At 35.1% G+C, this 15,909-nt stretch overlaps 1 protein-coding gene across 5 annotated transcripts in view; it reads left to right on the top strand.

Annotated features, from left to right (window-relative positions):
• The first annotated feature begins 41 nt into the window (after nucleotides 1-41).
• Nucleotides 42-15,909, top strand: part of CEP76 (centrosomal protein 76) — a 33,888-nt gene continuing 18,020 nt past the window's right edge. For 3 of the 5 annotated variants that reach the window (XM_058692782.1, XM_058692781.1, XM_058692780.1), the window contains exons 1-9: nucleotides 42-258; nucleotides 1,328-1,483; nucleotides 2,656-2,737; nucleotides 3,350-3,574; nucleotides 4,832-5,017; nucleotides 6,415-6,512; nucleotides 7,079-7,207; nucleotides 12,042-12,230; nucleotides 15,505-15,671. In XM_058692782.1, the coding sequence (XP_058548765.1) occupies nucleotides 196-258; nucleotides 1,328-1,483; nucleotides 2,656-2,737; nucleotides 3,350-3,574; nucleotides 4,832-5,017; nucleotides 6,415-6,512; nucleotides 7,079-7,207; nucleotides 12,042-12,230; nucleotides 15,505-15,671 (1,295 nt within the window). In that variant the 5' untranslated portion in view covers nucleotides 42-195. Of the gene's footprint in view, nucleotides 259-312; nucleotides 956-1,327; nucleotides 1,484-2,655; nucleotides 2,738-3,349; nucleotides 3,575-4,831; nucleotides 5,018-6,414; nucleotides 6,513-7,078; nucleotides 7,208-12,041; nucleotides 12,231-15,504; nucleotides 15,672-15,909 lie in introns of those variants that run through there. The other 2 variants (XM_058692783.1, XM_058692784.1) reach the window with 2 other exon arrangements.

Raw genomic sequence — 15,909 nt, 5'->3', positions numbered from 1 at the left:
CGTTTGAAAGCAACAGTTGAGAGCCGCAGCCGCCGCCTCGGCTCCCTCCCAGCCCGGCCTGACGCGGCGTCGCGCCCCCCGGGAGCTGCGCGAGGCCGGCGGTCACGCCGGCTCTGCTCAGCCGCGTCTGGCACTCCGGGGCTGGCCGGGGAGCGCCCGAGGCGGGGAGAAGCGCGGTGAGGCGCTGGCCCCAGCATGTCGCTGCCTCCGGAGAAAGCCTCGGAGCTGAAGCAGCTCATCCACCAGCAGCTGAGCAAGGTGAGGGCCGCGGGCGCCGGGCGAGACCGGGCCTCTCCGCCCGCCTTTGGTCCTCAGCGCCCGACCTGGCATCCCGAGGCCCGACCGACGGCGGCGCCTGTTTGCCGGGGACACGAGCGCAGGCTCTGGGGCGCAGAGCACGGCTGGGCCGTCTCCGGGTGTCCAGCCGGGGCCGCTCTCTAGCCTCGCCGAAAGACAACAATGCCGGCAAGTGCTAGTGAGTTTGAGGTGACGGAACGTGGGAGAGTGATAGCACAGCTGTGAGAACGAAGCATTCATCCCGCGGTTTCTGGAGATCAGATCGAGTACAAGTTGTGTTTGGAGCAGGTGTATATTCAGAGGTCTGGAATTGGAATTACTTTAAGGGTGAAACTTGTTTCTTTCAAGTTGAACCAAATTAGCAATTCTTAAAGAAGTCATGAAAGGGAAGTTACTGAAGGACTTGCAACGAAAAGCGTTTGTGATGTTTCGAAGCTCAAGGAGAACATTGTTGAGCTGCTCAACTGAATGCAGTAATCTGAAATAATAAAAGCTACGGTTTATTGTACACTTGCCAGGCTTTCTGCTCAGTGTTCAGCATTTTTTGGCTAAGCCTCACAATATGGTCTTGGCAGGGCATTATTTTTTTCCAGATTCATAAAGGGTGAGTAAGTTAACTCAGGGTCACGTCTAATAAGCAGACTTTGAGCTTCTCCAGGTTTGTATTCTTTTTATTATACAACAATTCTCTTTCAAAAGGTCTGCTTTGGTTGAGTGTTATTTGTGGGGAACTGATAACAAAGGTAGCAGATAACCAGCAGAAATTATTCCTAGAATTTGTACTAAAAAAAAAAAAATCATCCTAAATTTTTTTTTTGGTTTTCTTCCTTTTAAAAATCTTAACCTTTATTCTTATTGAATTCTGGTAACAATTTTACATTTACTATTATCTTGAGAAGCCTTCCTGAATTTTATCTATCTACTCTCCCATCATTTTTTTTTTTCCTTTGGGTGTTTTAGAAAGAAATTAGCTGATTGGCAATGTTTGATGACTTTGTAATGTAAATGGTAATTCAAGTTTTCTACGTAGATGGATGTCCATGGGAGAATAAGAGAAATCCTTGCTGAGACAATACGGGAAGAATTGGCACCTGATCAACAACAGTTATCAACTGAAGATTTGATCAAAGCCCTTAGACGTCGGGGAATCATTGATGATGTGATGAAAGAACTTAATTTTGTTACTGTGAGTAATCTTTTAGGGAAAAGATTTTGAGAGTATGTTCTCATGCTTAATGCCACTTATAGGGTCCATATTTGGGGCCTCTTTTTAGGAAAACCACTTTAAAATGAGACAATTTGGGAGTGGCTGGCTGGCTCAGTCGGTAGAGCATGCAACTCTTGTGGTTTGGAGTCTCACATTGGGTATAGAGATTTCTTAAAAAGTAAAATCTTTAAATAAACTTTAAAACATTAAATAAATGAAATAAAATGTTAAAAAAATGAATAAGATCATTTTACCTAATACTATCTTTACTTCAAATATAAGCTAACTCTACCCTTGAAAAGTAGCAAGTAGGATTATGTATCAGTGAGATTGGAGTTACATACCATATTGCTCTCTCTACAGAATTTTCTGTTGTTATTCTCTAGTTCTGTAACTTTAAGTATACATATTTTAGTTAAATTAGGTCACCATAACCTAGTTCTTTTTCACTAGTATTGTTCTATAACGTTTTTGATTAGGCATATTTTTTTAATACATTCTTTTGGAACTCCATTGTGATTAACAAATTATCGATTTCTTTAAAAAAATGATTGCATAAGAACCTTCAAATCTCTTCATACAAATAGGTCAGTAATGGGATGATAGTCTCTCAGTGCACAAATTAGTAAGTAGGCCTTTTGAAAATGAGGCAATAATGAGAAACTGTGACCTCAATATCTGGGTATTATAATGTAAAAATTGGATAGACTGCATAATACATCAGGGAATAATTTTTTAATACAGCCTCTTTTTTTGGTTTTTGAGGTTTATTAACCCATTTGTTTAAAAATTGACCCAGTAACAGCTTCTGCTATGTGAATGTCATTTCCTTGTTAAAATTAGTTCATGGTGGAATCATAAGGCAAATGTTAGGTTTAGAAAAAGTTTACCCTTGTTTAAGAATTTGTTTTTAGCATTCTGTGGACATTGGTTGAAGGCTGTTTAATTACTTATCAAACTTTAGGAGTGACCAGTAACACCACCTTTTTTGCAGACTTTTCATTATTTTAATTATGTGATTATTTAATTAGGCTGGGAAAAGTTTCCTTGAGGGGGCTTTATACTATTTACTTAGTTCCATTGTTGCCATTCCCTTGCTTAGTTATATTTTTTGTTTTCTAATTTGTTTTCATTTTTTTCTGCCTTTCTAGGACAGTGTTGATCAAGAACTCCCTTCCTCTCCAAAACAACCTGTTTGTTTCACTGATAGACAATCAACCTTGTTAAAAAAAAGTATGTGTATTTCTTTTTAACATTGATTTCATTTTGGATAGTACTACATATTGATGTGCTGTAGTGTTTGGTATTTGATAGAAAACATTTTTTCTTTCTGGAATGAAATACTAATATTTTTATGATTAATCATCCAAAAAAACTTAGATTCTGTTTTGCATGAAGTGTGTATTATGTCAGTAGAGATTTAACATGTAGCAGAGTGGAAGCAAAAACAGGATCACCTGTTGCTCATGTTTTAATGTATTTTATAAACACTGTACAGTCTTTTAATGGTAATTACTTAACAAGTATACTTGCTGAGCTGATATTTGTCTGAGTTTGTGGAGGTGAAGGAGTGTTGGATAAGCAACTAAAAAGTAGATTTCTTAAGCATTGGCTCTGACTCCTTTCTAGCTGGGAGAGAGTAGCCAGCATATAAACTCAGATAAAAATATTTTATTATGTATCTATTCTTCCCTGGTTGCAAATGGTCCTGGTATACAGTAAATGTGTTACTTTTTTTTATTTAGTCTTTGATTTTATTTCTGTCAAGTTATTATTTCCTATTGTCTTGATCACATTCCTTAAGTTATTTGGCAGTTTCCTCATATATATTGCTACACTTTACAGCTAATATTGATCCAACACGGAGGTATCTTTACCTTCAGGTTTTGGGTGGAAAAGCTTTCTTGGAACATCTACAAGAACCTGAGCCTTTACCGGGACAAGTTTGTTCAACCTTTACTTTATGTTTACATTTTCGAAACCAACGTTTTCGTTCTAAACCTGTTCCATGTGCCTGTGAACCAGATTTTCATGATGGCTTTTTACTTGAAGTACACAGAGAAAGCTTGGGTAAGAAGCAATAATAACTTGTCATTTAATTGAGTAAATCTTTGTTAGGTTTTATTGCAGAACAACCATAAGACTTTTGCTGTAATGAGAGATTTAAAATGAGTAAATCTCCCTAGGTGTTTTTTTCTCCCCTTTTTTTTATAAAATCTACTTCCACCTGCCTTCTTACTTTATTTTCTACTTAGTTTTCCTTGAAGATTATTTTTTTACTGCTTTAATGGTTGCTTCTTTTGTAATAAACACTTAAATGCCTATTCGGTGCATTATACAATACTAGGCAAGTGCTGAGGATATATTGGAGGATGAGTCATGATTCTACTCATTTATAAAAGATGGCTAGATTTATGATGTTACATAACTTTCAAAAATAAAAAAAGTTTAGATGGGAATCTATAATTCTCATAATTTTAAAGTTGTGATAGTTGATTCTTATAATTATTTTACATAGCTTCTGTAAATGTATTTTATGTTTTGGTTAGCAAACTTAGCAAAGTTACAGAATTATACCTTTAGAATTTTAGATTACCTAAGATGGTTAATACACTACGAAAAAAATTTTTTTCCCCTCGTGAAAAATGTTGCCTTAATTAGGCTGTTAATGGCTTCACGTGCTGGCTCCAAGGTGCCAATCTTTCAGTTTTGTGTAGATAATACAGTGATTATTTCTGGAGGTTTAGGGATAAAGGTAGTTTAGGGGTTAATGTTGACATATTTGAAGGCTTTTTATTATGGTAGATTTTAGTTAAGTGCTTTTTATTTTTTTTTAAGTTTATCTTATTTATTTTTGAGAGAGAGAGTGTGTGTGTGCACACAGGAGTGGGGCAGAGAGAAAGGCAGACAGAATCCCAAGCAGGCTCTGTGCTGTGAATGCAGAGCTTGATGTGGGCCGCAAATTCATGAACTGAGAGATCATGACCCAAACTGATATCAAGAGTTGGACGCTCAACTAACTGAGCCACCCAGGCGTCCCTAGTTAAGTACTTTTAAAGAACAGACTTATCTCTTAGGGATGAAAAACCCTGATATGCATTGAGTAACTAGATGACTCATCACAATTATTCTAGTTTTCTCAAAAGTTAGTGACAAATTTGGGATAGTACTTTTTTTATAATTTGTTGCATACTTTCTGAGGCATTACTGAATTATTTCATTTGGTTATATGTAAGCTTATTATTAGTATTCTTTGCAATAGAACTGTTCTACGTTGACCATAATGGAATATGTAATGTGGTGCATTTGTTTGGTTTATGTTGCCAGGTGATGGAACTAGAATGGCTGATTCAACAACAATGTTATCAATAAGCGATCCAGTTCATATGGTGCTAATCAAAACAGACATATTTGGTGAGACTACTTTAGTAGCATCCTATTTTCTTGAATGGCGATCAGTTTTGGGCTCAGAAAATGGAGTGACCAGTCTTACTGTGGAACTTATGGGTGTAGGTATGATAACTAATCACTGTTACCTTTTTGTAACCAGTTTGTTTGTAAATACATTTTATGTTTTCTGAATGCCTTTATAACCCAAGAAGGAAACATGTAAAAATTTCATTAGAATTACAGTTGGACTCCAGTATTATAGTCTTAGGAAATGTCTTGAAGTGTGCTATGACTATAGAACTTCACAGTCAATCTGACCTTGTCTTAAGGAAAAAAATTTTTATGGGAAATGAATAGAGAAATTTTGATAGCTTTTTTCTCCTCTCCATATCGATCTGATAATATGTAAGGCTGTAAAGAAAATTAAGATTTTTCACACACATGCATGTATGCATACGCAAAAATCTTATAGTTCAGCACACTCCAATGTTCAGTGCATCCCCATTAGTACTAGTGTCTTCCTACAGCAGTAATTCAGATGTGGAGTTGATATTCTTCCATCCGATTACATGTGGGAATGTGGGACTCAAAGAGGTGTTAACTTGCTCATTGACAGGATCAGTGAGTGAATAGTACTCTTTGAGGACAGAGGTGGTACCTGTCTTACCATTGTCTCCTTGGACTCTTTCATACTTCTTGATGTGTAATACATACTGTATTTGCTAATAACAGTGAAAAACAAAATGAAACTGCCAGTATTTTATGCATAACCTGTAAGGGAATTAGTTTGGTATTGAAACTAAGTCACAGAATCAAACCTGGCTTGTGGACAGTATAGCTTTAGTACTTTAGATTTTGGTAAGTCAGACCCAGAATGTGTTTTTCCTTAAATAGAAAGTAGGGGAAAAAAAATTATGTGGGATATTTATTTTCAAAAGAGATACCCATTATTTGTCTTCAAATATAGGCCTAACATGATTATCATAATAATGACCAAGAAACAAGTGATTCACCAGTGAAATAGTAAATAGTTCTGGTATAAAGTGTATTTGTTTTCTGATTCCTTAAATCCAAGCAAGGATTGAAAATTTGTACTCACATGTGATGTGAAAAATGGGAAGAAATAAATGGGAATTACTTTGGATGACAAAGAGTATAAATATTTTCTGAGAGAGATTTTAACAGTTGTTTTGACTTTGTTTTTAATGTAAATGTGGTTGACATACATTTAATGAGATTAAAAATTAAGAATCCCAAATCAATTAGATCCCAAAAGTCCCTTAAAATGTGATTAGGAAGGTCAGAAAATAGGTAATCTTATAATTAGATAAAGGCCTTTGTGAAAAATAAAAACTAATTTGATCTGGCTTAAATAATATGAATATTAAAGGTGATGTTGAATATTACCTATTTCATGTAAGTGGAAACACAAAATTCTTAAAATTATTTTGGTTGGACTTTGGTTGACTAAGTATACATAGTCTTGAAACCTCTGAAGTTCTAAATATTTATATTTATAGGCACAGAATCAAAAGTTTCTGTGGGAATTTTAAATATAAAACTTGAGATGTACCCACCACTCAATCAAACATTATCTCAAGAAGTAGTGAACACACAGGTAAATAATTCTGAATTTCTTTTCTTTGTGTATTTGTTTTCGTAGTTGTATATTTACCTGTTGATCCTAGACAGTGCTTTCTTAGAAAATTATCATTTATTAGTTTTAAGCAAGAGAATGACAATATGATTATTAAAAAAATTTTGTCTTGGGAGAAAAAAGATCACTGACTAATATATGTAGACCAGATTGTAGAGAGGATATGCAGAAACAGGGAAGTCAGGGGCTTCTGGGTGGCTCAGTTGAGTGCCAACTCTTGGTTTTGGCTCAGGTCATCTCATACTTGAGATGGAGCCCCGCGTCGGGCTCTACACTGACTTGGAATTCTCTCTCCTTCTCTCTCTACCCCTCCCAGCTGTACACACACGTGTGTGTATGTGCACATGCACATGCTCTCTCTCAAAGAAAAATTAAACTGGGAAGTCAGGGGCTCTTACAAATGATGACGATGATGGTGGTTTAGATTAGGGTAGTGGTAGAGATGGGGAGCAGTATGTAGAATTGTTACAGTATTTAATTAAGGAGAAGAAATAGAAATTGAAAAAATATATTTTTTAAATTTCAAGCTTGCTTTGGAACGTCAGAAAACTGCAGAGAAAGAACGATTATTTCTTGTATATGCTAAGCAGTGGTGGAGAGAATATTTGCAGATTCGACCCTCACACAACTCCCGGCTGGTTAAGATTTTTGCACAGGTTTGTAAATTGCACTGGGAAAGGTTCACATCTGTATTTGAGATTTACTGTTGTATATGTAAATTTCATATATATGTAAATTTCATGTATGTAAATTTCATATATGTTATAAAGTTGAATTTGTAAAATGTATTTATTCCAGACAAATGGAAGTTTATTTGTAAAAATAGAATGCTGATTTTGTGATACTCTCTTTTACTAAGTAGGTGAATAACATAATCTTTGTTTTAATTTGGTTTTCATTTTCAATTCCTTTTTAAAACCTTTTTTAATGTATTTGATTTAAAACAGATGAAAACCCATTTTGTTTAACTTGGAGTGTGTCCCTGACTGATACTTAGTACTAAATGATTAACTACTAGGATACTTTGTGGTATTAGTTTTCATGTGCAGAATTGGGGCTTTGGGCATATATGCTTAGACATATATGTTGTTAGGGTATTTTTTTAAAGACAGTGTTACATGTAATAATTCTATTTAGCCAATACATCTGAGCCAGTGACTAGTCATATTTAACTGCATCATTTCAATTATATATCTCTGCCTCTTTTTTCTTGTATCCCATGCCCATTTTCTCTCATTAACAAATCAGCATAAAATTTATGATCAGATCCTTAATTTGTGTAATTCTGAGGAACCATTCAAATGTTTTATATGTATTCAGTGTTTTATAGATGCTTTTATATGAGTATAGTATGGTGTTATTTTGAGTAACATATCTCAAATCCTGTGCATTTGTCTAGCTTTACCCTGGGATGGGCTAAGAGTGGTTCAATTTCTAGATGAGGAGCTTAGGAATGGGAGAGCCTAGTTGATGAGAGTGGTGGAAATGAGGGAAAAGGTTTCTCACTTTCTGATCGCATTGTCTGTACATTGTTTGGGCAGGTGAGGTGGCAGTGACGTCAGGATGGGGTGGAGAGAAACCAGTCAAAATATAACTGGCTCTTTACTGTCTATTTAGTCCGAGGTGAGATTCATTGCCGTGTGGAATCTGGGACCAGAAGAAGACTGGGTGGGTGAGGAAGTGGATCAAAGAAATGACAAATGAAAGAGGAGGAGGAAGAGGTTGAGATATGCAGTTAAGCAAATCAGGGAATGGGGATTTTCATGCAGAAAATATTACTTAAACAAGTTCTCATCTCTTAAAATTCATTGTAAGAATATTTGAACCACGTAGGTCATTAGTTTCATGGTAACCATATGAGACTGTCAATTTGTCAGGCATTGCCACTTTTGTAAAAATAAGCAGTATAAGGGATAAAGGAGTGAAGAATCTTTCCTAAGATCAAACAGCAACTCAGTCTTGGAGACTTTATTAAGTTGCACTTTTGCCTAGTGCTTTTTTAGTTTGATGGGACCACCTCTCTCTATATAGAGAGAGTAAATAAACTGTTTATCTTACTGCTATTCCCCAGAAGTGTTTTTTGCTGCTGCTTTCTATATTTGATTAGATAGGAAATTAAGGAGCACCAGTTATTTAAGGCAGTCAATCCAATCACAAAAACTATAGTTTTAAACAAAAGAATATTATTATATAATATAATTAAATTATATTTATATATAACATAATATATAATATTAAATTATGCATGGTCTGAAAATGAATTTCCATTGCTTTCAGACACAAGAAGAAATAGTTTATAACAGTACTATCCTTCTGGAGTGATGGAAATGTTCTCTGCTGTCCAGTATGGTAGCCATTGTGCTATTGAGCATGCAGAATGTGGTCGATGCAATAAAGAACTGAATTTTTTTTTTTTTTTTTTTTTTTTTTTTTTTTTTAATGTTTTTGTTTATTTTTGAGACAGAGAGAGACAGAGCATGAACGGGGGAGGGTCAGAGAGAGGGAGACAGAGAATCCGAAACAGGCTCCAGGCTCTGAGCTCAGAGCCCGACGTGGGGCTCGAACTCACAGACCGCGAGATCACGACCTGAGCCAAAGTCGGACGCCTAACCGACTGAACCACCCAGGCGCCCCAAGAACTGAATTTTAAATCTTACTTAATTTTAATTAAAATTTAAATAGCCACATAGGGTTGGTGGCATTCTTAGTGGAAATTCTTAATTCTTAGTGGACAGTGCAGGTTTAGAAGCTGAAATATTGAAATTTTCAAGACATTTAGTTTATGGGGACATTTATAGGAAATATTGCTGTAATGAAACATAGGATATATTTGTATTCTAAGCTGCTACTATTGATGATTGATTTAGGGCAAATGCATCCACTTTTTAGGTGCTCATGCCTTCCCTATTAGTGGAGTTGTAAGAATAGGACTAAATGGCTTACTCAGTTAATTACCTTTATCCTAACCAAACATCTATGGAATCCTCAGAGTCATTACATTTAATAATCATTGTACTTTTTCTCCCTCCCTTGCTTGTTTTGCTACAGTACAATAGTAATTCACTTAATCATAGCTTTTAAATTTTCTAGTGCAAGAAATTTTTAAAAAGTTATAGAAGTTGATCTTTGAGGCCATTAAATTTTAGGAAAATGTTATAAATCACTTGAGGATTGAGATTATCTTTTTAATGTTGAGATTGTGATTTCAGGACTTAATATTCTCATACTACACTAGATTAACAATAATACTGAGTTAATGAGTTAACGTAAAAGAAATCCAAGTAGTTTTCTACTTGTCTCTAAAATTAGAATCATGATTTTCTGTTTTAAAAATGAGTACCTTGTGGGGTGCCTGGGTGGCTCATTTAGTTGAGAGTCAGACTCTTAGTTTTGGCTCAGGTCATGATCTCAGGGTTTGTGGGATTGAGTCCCATGTGGGGCTCTGTGCTGACAGTACAGAGCCTGCTTAGGATTCTCTGTCTCTCTGTCTCCACTCTCTGTGCCCCCCCCCACCCCCACGTGCACGCTTGTTCTCTCTCTCAAAATAAATAAACATTAAAAAAAAATGAGTACCTTGAAATACCCTATGCTTAAATCTCCTTCCTTTTCCTGTCTCTCTTCCTTATTTTCCTTATCTGTCTTTGGTTCTTCATTCTATTTGAGGTTTTGTTTTGTTTCAACTGATCCCTTCATTCTGTCTCTTTCTGATTCCTAAGATAGCATGGGGGAGATGGAGACTTAGAGACTACCATGGATGTGTTTGAGCCAGGCGGTACAGTGGGGTGGGAGAGGACAGGGAAAAAAATCAGTGCCTTTTAGAGTTGAGGACCATACTTGTGAGTGAAATCATAACATTTTGCTCTGCATCATATAAGAATTCATGGACTTTCTCATTATAATTAAATGAAAATGATAGGATTTTTTTTTTATTGCTAAAGTATGAGATTATATTGGAGAAGTGATGTTTTTGTGGTGTAGAAAAGACATCTATAGTTCTGATAATTCAAACAGATGATGTTTCTGTTGGCTGAGTTAGGTCTTATTTCTGAGGAGCCTTGCCATAATAGAGAGTGTTGTCTTTGAATTTTGAATAGAAAGTAGACCTTTGACTTTGTCATCTCAGTAATCAAGAAGTAAGGGAAATGTGGGCTTTTATAATATTAACTCTAAAAGCATAGTGGTAGACAGTCATCAGAGACTTTTGTATGCACTCTAGCTCTTTAGCTCAACTCCTAGGATATATTCTGTATTTGAAATGTAAGATGTTTTTCTAAAACGATTTTCAAAACTCTGCTTTGTTGACTTGGTTAACAAATCATTGTTTCCTGTGGATCTCCAAGTGTAATGGAAACAAACAAAATGAGCTATGATAATTTGTTGTTGTGTCAGTAAATCAGAAAAGCTATTGTTTGAATACATAGTATTAAATCCTGTATGATAATATGAAAGGATAGTTTGGCTTAGAGCCCCTCTCCATCCCCTGCCCACTTGCCTATTCTGTTTTCAGAGGAGTTCTTTTTTTTTTTCTTTTTTTTTAGTTTTATTGAAGGATACTTGACGCATATAATTGTATATATTTAAAGTGCATGACATAATGACTTGATATACATATATGTTGTGGAATTACTACCAAAATTAAGATAATGAACATATCCATCACCTCACATAGTTAACTCTTCTTTTGTGCAGTGAGGATGCATAAGGTCTATTCTCAGCAACGTTCAAGTTTACTGTATTAACTACTCATCATGCTGTACATTAGATCGTCAGAACTTACTCTTCTTGTAACTAAAAATTTGTACCCTTTAGCCTACATCTCCCCTACCCCTCCCTCTTCCCAACCATTCTATTCTCTATTTCTTGAAATGAACCTTTGATTTGTTTTGTTTTGTTTTAAGGTTCTACATGTAAGTGACAATCACCATACAAGATTTGTCTTTCTCTGTTTGGCTTATTTCATTTGGCATAATACTCTTCAGATATGTCCATGTTGTCATAAATGGCAGGATCTCCTTTTTTATAGCTGAATGATACTCTGTTGTATATGTAATATCACATTTTCTTTACTAATTCATCCATTAAAGGAAATTTCAGTTGTTTCCATACCTTGGATATTGTGAGTGATGCTGCAATGAACATGGATGTGCAGATATCTCTTTGAGATACTGATTTCAGTTGCTTCAGATATATATCCATTAGTGAGATTGCTGAATCACGAGAGTTCAAGTTCTTATTGTCACAAGCTTTGGAGTCAGACAGCTTAGGGTTTAAATCCCAGCTCTATTCCATAACACCTGTAGCTTCAGTTTCTTCATTTATAAAATGAAAACAGTAAGAGATGTTAAGAGGACTAAAAGAAAAATTACATGCACAGCATTCAATAAGTGGTGGTATCCAGAATTCTTTTATCCCACATTAATATGTTCTAAGAAAGTGTTAAAATTGGGGATGATTAATCTGTCATTACAGTGTTTTCCTCTCTTCCCCCAGGATGAAAATGGGATAAATAGACCAGTCTGTTCCTATATTAAACCACTTCGAGCTGGGAGGCTTTTGGATACTCCAAGGCAAGCAGCAAGATTTGTTAATGTCCTTGGTTATGAAAGAGCCCCGGTTATTGGAGGAGGAGGTAAACAGGAACAGTGGTGCACTCTGCTGGCCTTTCTCTGTAGAAACAAGGTATCCTACATATGTAATAGAATTGAAAACCAGTACATCTTCGTTATGTGAATTTATTGCATTTGAAAATAATTAACTTAGAAAAATGGATATATTGTCCGTTTGAACTAGTCAGAATCTTTTGTTTTCAATACATAAAGAAAAACCTTGGCATCTTTATTTTCTTGTATAGCTTCTTATTTAGTGTAATATGATTTTTGTGAGGTAGAGACAAGTAGTATAGTGTCAGAAATTAAGATATAGAGGTAAATTAAACAGTGAATTAGAGATGGCGCTGGGACCAGAACAGCGGTCTTTCTAGTACTATTCATGTGTTAAAATCTACTTAGATGATACATTTTTTTAAAAGAGAAAATGGCAGTACAAAGTGAATATGGAAAAAAGTCTTGGATTGCATGGTATTGTGTTTAGTTTCAAATATAAGTATATATTTAAGAATTTGTGGGGGCGCCTGGGTGGCGCAGTCGGTTAAGCGTCCGACTTCAGCCAGGTCACGATCTCACGGTCCGTGAGTTCGAGCCCCGCGTCAGGCTCTGGGCTGATGGCTCAGAGCCTGGAGCCTGTTTCCGATTCTGTGTCTCCCTCTCTCTCTGCCCCTCCCCCGTTCATGCTCTGTCTCTCTCTGTCCCAAAAATAAATAAACGTTGAAAAAAAAAAAAATTAAAAAAAAAAAAAAAGAATTTGTGTAGGGGTTTCTGTGTGGCTTAGTCAGTTGAGCGTCTGAGTTCATCTCAGGTCATGATCTCGCAGTTCATGGGTTCAAATCTGACGTTGGGCTCTGTTCTGACAGCATGGAGCCTGGAGCTTGCTTCTGATTCTGTGTCTTCCTCTCTCTCTGCCCCTCCCCCACTCATGCTGTGTGTGTCTCTCTCTTTCTCAAAAGTAAACATTACAATTTTTTTTTTAAAAAGACACATTGTTGATTTTTATTTTAAAAAATTATGTAAGTTTGTTGATGTTAAATGAATTGATTTCAGTAAACTAATTTTATAGATTGTGTGTGATATTTCCTAATCTGTGTTCTAAAAATTTTGATAATATAAAAATAAGAGCATCTTTAGCATTCCAGTTCTACCAAAACAGAAGAAAAGAAATTTCTTTATTGTTTTGAAATAATTTTGTTTAGTTTGAGGTTGTATAAATAGTATGAGTATTCATTCACAAGGCAAAGCTTATCCAGTAGAACCTATTTAGAATAGAGATTGATTTGTCAGAAGAATTTTACCTTAAAAACAATTGAAAACTTAAACATTATAAAAAAATTTATTTTGATTTATTCTCAAGCTGTGGTTTCCAAAAGTTGTGTTTATGGATTTTAGCTTTTTAACTTCAAATATAGTAGGAATGGTACATATTTAAAATTATTATGTAAAAAATGCTTTTGCAAAGTAAATAATCATCCCTTTGATTCACTATTATGTTCACCTTAGTTTGTTTAAAGAGAAAGAATATCTTAAAATTAGAATCTTGAAAATTATTGAAAAAGTTATTCTTGCACAAATAGCATTACAAGAGTAAAGGTGCAATTTCACATATAATTCTATTGCCGGTTTTTCATTTCTTCTTGTATTTTTATATTTTTCTCCTGTGTATTTATCATTCTTTCTATAATTATAATTGAGATATAAATAAAATTTTGTGCCCTACTTTATAATTTAACATTATGCTATGAACATTTTTCCATGTGTTGCTATAATTTTTATGATCTCCATTTTAAAATGGTTGTTCGTATAAGGTTTTCTTTAGTTGACATACAAAATCTACTTAACTATTTTGCCATTGTAGGAATTGTTTCTCTTGGCTACAGTAGGCTTGCTTCCAATTTTTTGATGTTCTTGTGAGTAAATTTTTCATTGAATACCTTTGGGAGTATTATTTTTCCTTTGAAATTTTTAAACTATAAAATCTCAGTATAGAAATTGGGTGTAAAAGGTTGGATATTATATTTTTCAAAAGTCAATTAATGATTTTAAAATGCTATTGGTTTTAGTATAGTTAATTAAAAAAACAGCAGTGCACGGGCACCTGGGTGGCTCAGTTGGTTGAGCCGCTGACTTCGGCTCAGGTCATGATCTCACAGCTTGTGAGTTCAAGCCCCACGTTAGGCTCTGTGCTGACACTCGGAGCCTGGAGCCTGCTTTGGATTCTGTGTCTCCCTCTCTCTCTCTCTCTCTGCCCCTCCCCCACTCACACTCTGTCTCTCTCTCTCTCTGTCTCTCTCTCTCTCTCTCTCTCTCTTTTTCAAAAAATAAATAAACATTAAAAAAAAATCAGTGCAGAGCCACTAATACAAAATTTGGGGGGAAAGAAATCATCCCCCATGCTAACCCTGAACTTGTTATTTTTGCTTTTGTATATTAATTACCCACAGTCCTACACTTAAATACATATCTTAATATAATTGCATCCTTACTGTTTAATATTTTGATTTTTTTATAGAATATAAGATATATTCTATTTTTGTGGTTTTCATAACATTTTTAAGATTTGAAAGTAATAAAACATTGTCAAAGAAAATTTAGAAAATAGAAGGGAAAATTATATATAATCTACCATAATTATTGCCACTGTTGGCATTTTGTTCTCTCATTTTTCCTAGTATTTATTGCCTTAAGATGATTACATATGGATACTGTAACTCATTGTTTTGAGTATTTTCCCATGTATTTACATTTCTCAGTGTATCATTTGTCATCTTGTCTGTTCATGTCCTTTAGCTAATCATCTTTAAAATCTTGCTGCATTTCTATCTATGTTTTATGAGTTTTTATAAACTTTTGATATGAATGCTCTCTTTTTAAAAAAAAATTTTTTTTTAGTGTTTATTTATTTTAGAGAGACAGAGGGCGAGCAGGGGAGGGACAAAGAGAGAGGGAGACACAGAATCCAAAGTGGGCTTCAGGCTCTGAACTGTCAGCACAGAGCCCAATGTGGGGCTCAGACTTCTGAACCATGAACCATGAACCATGAGATCATGACCTGAGCTGAAGTCAGACGCTTAACCTGCTGAGCCACCCAGGCAGGCACCCTGAAAGCCCTCTCTTAAAGTATACATGTTATGACTATCAGGTTTGTGAGCACTGACTGTGTAAAATAATTTAGGATCTTCTAAAATTAGTGTATTTTGTCCCCCCCACCATTGTTTCAGCTTAACACTAGACTTATGATTAAAAGTGAAAAAATTAATATTCCCTTTTATTATAATTTCGTATTTGAATATTTGATGAGGAAACAATGTGAAGGAATAAATACTTAAATTCATTTCATTTTCTAGGGTGACTGTGAAGATCATGCTAATCTTCTGTGCAGTCTTCTTCTTGGATATGGATTAGAAGCCTTTGTGTGTGTTGGGACTAAGGCAAAAGGAATACCTCATGCATGGGTTATGACCTGTGGAACTGATGGAACTGTCACTTTTTGGGAGAGTTTAACGGGACACAGGTTTGTCAACTCAGCTTACAAGGATATTAAAATGAAGATGCATATGTTTTAAATTATAAGTTCTTTGTTGATATTGGTGGTACCCAAAGGCCTATACCGATAATTTTTATTATTGGATCCTTTTTGATGACTATGTAAAAAATTACTATAGTTAAAAAGCTGTTAAATTTGAAGAAAATTCATATACCTAGAATATTCTTTACCAACATGATTTTGGTAAAAAAAAAAAAAAAAAAAA

The sequence above is a fragment of the Neofelis nebulosa genome, chromosome 11, assembly GCF_028018385.1.
Source record: "Neofelis nebulosa isolate mNeoNeb1 chromosome 11, mNeoNeb1.pri, whole genome shotgun sequence".
Lineage (NCBI taxonomy): Eukaryota > Metazoa > Chordata > Mammalia > Carnivora > Felidae > Neofelis > Neofelis nebulosa.
The sequence above is the reverse complement of the archived record's forward strand: the minus strand, read 5'-3'. Positions and strand labels throughout refer to the sequence as shown.